The sequence below is a fragment of the Mandrillus leucophaeus genome, unplaced genomic scaffold, assembly GCF_000951045.1.
Source record: "Mandrillus leucophaeus isolate KB7577 unplaced genomic scaffold, Mleu.le_1.0 Scaffold576, whole genome shotgun sequence".
In the NCBI taxonomy this organism is placed as follows: domain Eukaryota; kingdom Metazoa; phylum Chordata; class Mammalia; order Primates; family Cercopithecidae; genus Mandrillus; species Mandrillus leucophaeus.
This window is the reverse complement of record NW_012106208.1, coordinates 508,035-512,233: the sequence shown is the minus strand read 5'-3', so window position 1 is coordinate 512,233 and position 4,199 is coordinate 508,035. Positions and strand designations below refer to the sequence as shown.

At 55.1% G+C, this 4,199-nt stretch overlaps 1 protein-coding gene across 3 annotated transcripts in view; it reads left to right on the top strand.

Annotated features, from left to right (window-relative positions):
- The first annotated feature begins 6 nt into the window (after positions 1–6).
- CPNE9 (copine family member IX) overlaps positions 7–4,199 on the top strand; it is a 26,870-nt gene continuing 22,677 nt past the window's right edge. For 2 of the 3 annotated variants that reach the window (XM_011998587.1, XM_011998589.1), the window contains exons 1-7: positions 7–109; positions 633–673; positions 795–841; positions 936–1,039; positions 1,510–1,546; positions 1,764–1,766; positions 2,036–2,112. In XM_011998587.1, the coding sequence (XP_011853977.1) occupies positions 42–109; positions 633–673; positions 795–841; positions 936–1,039; positions 1,510–1,546; positions 1,764–1,766; positions 2,036–2,112 (377 nt within the window). In that variant the 5' untranslated portion in view covers positions 7–41. The remainder of the gene's footprint in view (positions 110–632; positions 674–794; positions 842–935; positions 1,040–1,509; positions 1,547–1,763; positions 1,767–2,035; positions 2,113–4,199) is intronic. The other variant, XM_011998588.1, reaches the window with a different exon arrangement.

Below are 4,199 nucleotides of genomic sequence, written 5' to 3'. Positions count from 1 at the left end.
TGGTCTCGCAGCCTCCTGCGGCTTGGGTCGCCCGACCAGCCATGTCTCTCGGCGGAGCCTCCGAGCGCAGCGTCCCGGCCACCAAGATTGAAATTACCGTGTCCTGCCGGTGAGCGAGCCGTGCTGGGGAGGGCTTAGGCACTGGCACTGCCCCAGCCCCAGCCAGACACGGGGCTCAGCCCGGGCAGGGGCTAGACCCCCAGGGGAGAGGCGAAATTGGCTGGAAAATCACAACTGATGACAGGGGAGTTGCTGGTGGGATCGAGAAGGTGGGGGGGGGGTCTTCTTGGGCAGCCCCACCCTGAAAAAAGGGCTCAGCCTGCGGGTTCAGGGGGTGGGTCGCAGGTATTCGGTAGGAGCTCGGCCCCAAGAGGACAAAGTTCTGGGGCGAGCCCTCTTTCCTGGGCCCTTGGAGACAGTGTGGGTGCGTTCGCGTCCAGTCCGCAGAGCCACGGTTCCTGGACAGCGATTTCCGGTGCTGTCCAGAGTGCTGACAGCGCGGACCCCAGCTGGGGGTAGTCATGGGGGACAGAGGGAGGCCCCATACCTCCCCTCAGTGCCCGGCTCAGAGCTGACTCGAAGCGGGCGGGCTCCAGGATGATCCACTCTGTCTGTCTGTTGCTTTTCTCTAGGAACCTGCTAGACCTTGATACCTTCTCCAAGTCCGACCCCAGTAGGCGGCTCCAGGACCGGGAGGGGGAACTTGGGGTCTGGGCGCGACTCAGGGGCGGGTGGAGTCGGGGCCAGGGGTGCAAGCCGACCTCACGTCCTTCCCTCCCCGCCCCCACCTGCAGTGGTGGTGCTTTACACGCAGAGCCGGGCCAGCCAGGAGTGGCGGGAGGTGAGTCCCAGAGCCCCCTCCCGGCCCAGGGCGTCGCCCGGGAATCCCCTGCGCGTCTGCACGTCCCACGCTGACCCTCCATCCCCCTATCCAGTTCGGACGGACCGAGGTGATCGATAACACGCTGAACCCAGACTTCGTGCGCAAATTCGTCCTCGACTATTTCTTTGAGGAAAAGCAAAATCTGCGCTTCGATGTGTGAGGCCCCGCCTGGAATTCTGGCTTGGCCCGCCCCCGACCTGGATCCGCCCGGAATTCTGGCTGGCCCCACCCCCGCCTCGCCTCCCGGCCTGGTTCTTCCCGCAGGCCTCCCTCCCATTCTGAATGGCCCCCTCTAGCCTGAGTCCTGCCCTTCTGTGAGATGCGGTCCAGTTCCGTCCCCTGCTCTGGCCCCGCCCACAACTCTGCTCCTATCGCAGCTCCACCTCAGGCCCGACCCCTTCCAGACAACCCTGACCCCAGCAGCCCCTGACTTAGCCTCGGCCCAGGCTTGACCCTTTTACTCCTCGGCCCACCCTAACTCCTCCCCCAAAGGAGACCAAAGCTGAATTCGAGTCCACAGCCACCCATCCCGCCACCCAAAATTTTCACCAAGACTCAGTGCCCGACCCCCTTCCACCCTCTCCCCCACCCAGCCCCACCCCACACCGGTTCCACTCTTTTCCTAGGTACAACGTGGACTCCAAAACCAACATCTCCAAACCGGTGAGCAAACGTTTACTCGAGGGTTGGCAGAGCGCAAAGGATGCACTTAGATGTGTTCAACGACTCTTGGAACTCCTCCTAACCCTCGACCCAGACCCCATCTTCTTCAGGCCCCCAACCCACCCTCCTGGTCCCTCTCCTCCTGCCTGAGTGTCCTGCCTGTGCCCCCTACTCACTGTTCCTCTTCCTTCTTGGCTGCCACTACTGGGAACTGCAGAAGGTGAGACTGAATGGGGCTGGGCAGAGGCTGGGGGTGGGGGTGGTGTTGTGGAGAACAAGCTTGGACTGATGACCCACTATGAGACAGAGATTGCTCGCAGACCCCTTCTTTCACACCCCCTCCAATAAAGCCCATGCAGGGTGGTGGCTCCTGCACCACTCACTCGCCTGGGAACTGCCCTGGTCCTCCTGTGCAGGAGCATCACTGGGGCTGAGCTCGGACTCAGCACTCAAGAGCTTCTGGTCTCGCTGACTCCTTGTCCTGCATAGGATTTCCTGGGACAAGCATTCCTGGCCCTGGGAGAGGTGATCGGAGGCCAGGGCAGCCGAGTAGAAAGAACCCTCACGTAAGTTGAATGGGAAGGGGTGTGGGAGTGGGGTGGGGGCTTCCAAATTCTCTGTCCCAAGGATGCCACTGACTGATAGCAGTGGAGGCTGGGGTTGCCCCTGGTCAGGAGCCTGCACTGGCTCCCATCACCCTCGTAGAAAAGTCCAATTTCCAGTGCTCTGCCCGAGTCACTCTCAGGCCTCATATGTCTTTTCCTTCTTTCTCTCTCTCTTCTCTCTTCTCTCTCTCTCCCCCCTCACTCTTTTTCTAAATCTGATTCAACCTTTAAGGTCCACTTCCAAGCCCCTCTCCACAGGGAAGCTCCCCCGGAATAAATCAAATCCTCAGGAATTTCCATTACATCCACTCACTAACTATGCATTAGCATGTTTTATATCCCACACCCTGCTCTAGGTACCAGGGCTTCATTCATTCCACAAACACTATGTATACATACCCTATGTCAGCCACTGGTAAAGGGGATTAGCTTGCAATGGTAAACAAAACAAAGGTTCTTGTCCTCAGGGGGCTGATACTCTGGTTGTGGGGGTACAAAATAGACATAAGTAAATTACATACTAGATTAGACAATATTAAGTGCTATGGGGAAAGAGACAAAGTAGAGCAGAATAAGGGGAACTGGCAATGCTGGGTGAGTGGGAGGTGCAGGATTCAACAGTGCAGTTGAGCAGGCCTCATGGACAGGTAACTGTGGAGCAACAACCTGAGGGAGGTGAGGGAGTCAATGGTACAGACATGTGGAGGAAGAATGTTCCAGGCAGAGGAGACTGCCAGTGCAAAAGCCTGGCACATTCAAAGTACAGCAAGGAGGCCAGTGTGACTGGAGCCAGGTGACTGGGAGGCAGGAGGAAGTGAGGTCGAAGAGCTAACAGGGCCTTGCAGCGGACTTCCACCTTTCCTCTGAAACAGGAGTCACTAGAGGGTTCTGAGCAGAGGAGTGACATGATATGGCTGCTTGCAAAAGATGGTGCTAGCTATGGGGTTAAGAAAAAACCTTGGGGACCAGGCGCAGTGGCTCATGCCTGTAATCCTAGCACTTTGGGAGGCCGAGGCAGGTGGATCATGAGGTCAGGAGATAGAGACCATCCTGGCTAACACGGTGAAACCCTGTCTCTACTAAAAATACAAAAAATTAGCCAGGCGTGGTAGCAGGTGCCTGTAGTCCCAACTGCTTGGGAGGCTGAGGAAGGAAAATGGCATGAACTCAGGAGGCAGGGCTTGCAGTGAGCCGAGACTGCACCAGCCTGGGCGACAGAGCGAGACTCCGTCTCGAAAAAAAAATTAAAAATAAAAAAATGAAAAAAAAAGAATAAACCTTGGGTGGCCAAAGGTAGAAGCAGAGAGCCAATGAGAAGACTCTGACAGTAATCCAGGCTGCTACCAGTGAAGGAGGGGAGAAGTGGTCAGATTCGGGATATATTTTAAAGGTGGAGCTAACAGGTTCCTGACAGATTGAATATGAATGTGAGAGGAAAAGAGGAGTTGAGGACAATACCAAGGTCTTTGGCTTGAACAACAGGAAAAATGGAATTGACACCAACTGAGATAGTAGGGAAAAAAAAAAACAAAGGAGAGCCAAGCATGGTGGTGCACACCTGTAGTCCCAGCTACTCAGGAGGCTGAGGTGGGAAGATCACTTGAGCCCAGAAGTTTAAACTCCTGGGCTCAAGCCTGGGTGACACCCCAAGCTGGGTAACAGAGTGAGACTCTGTCTGTGGACGAAAAGACAAAAAAACAAAACAAAACAAAAAATGTGAAGGAGAAGCAAGTTGGAGGAGGAATTCAATCAAGAGTTCCATCTGACATGTTGAATTTTATGTTTTATAAATATATAAAATGTTAGACATCCAAGTGGAGGTATCAAATGAGTCTTGGATGTTGGTTTTGTTGTTGTTTTTTCAAGACAGGCTCTCACTTTGTAGCCCAGGCTGGAGGGCAATGATAGCTCACTTCAGCGTCAAGTTCCTTGGCTCAAGGAATACTCCCACTCAACCTTCCAAGAAGTCAAGTAGCTGGAACTACAGGTGGATGCCAGCAGGCCCAGCTAATTTTAAAATTATTTTTTGGGCCGGGTGCAGTGGCTCA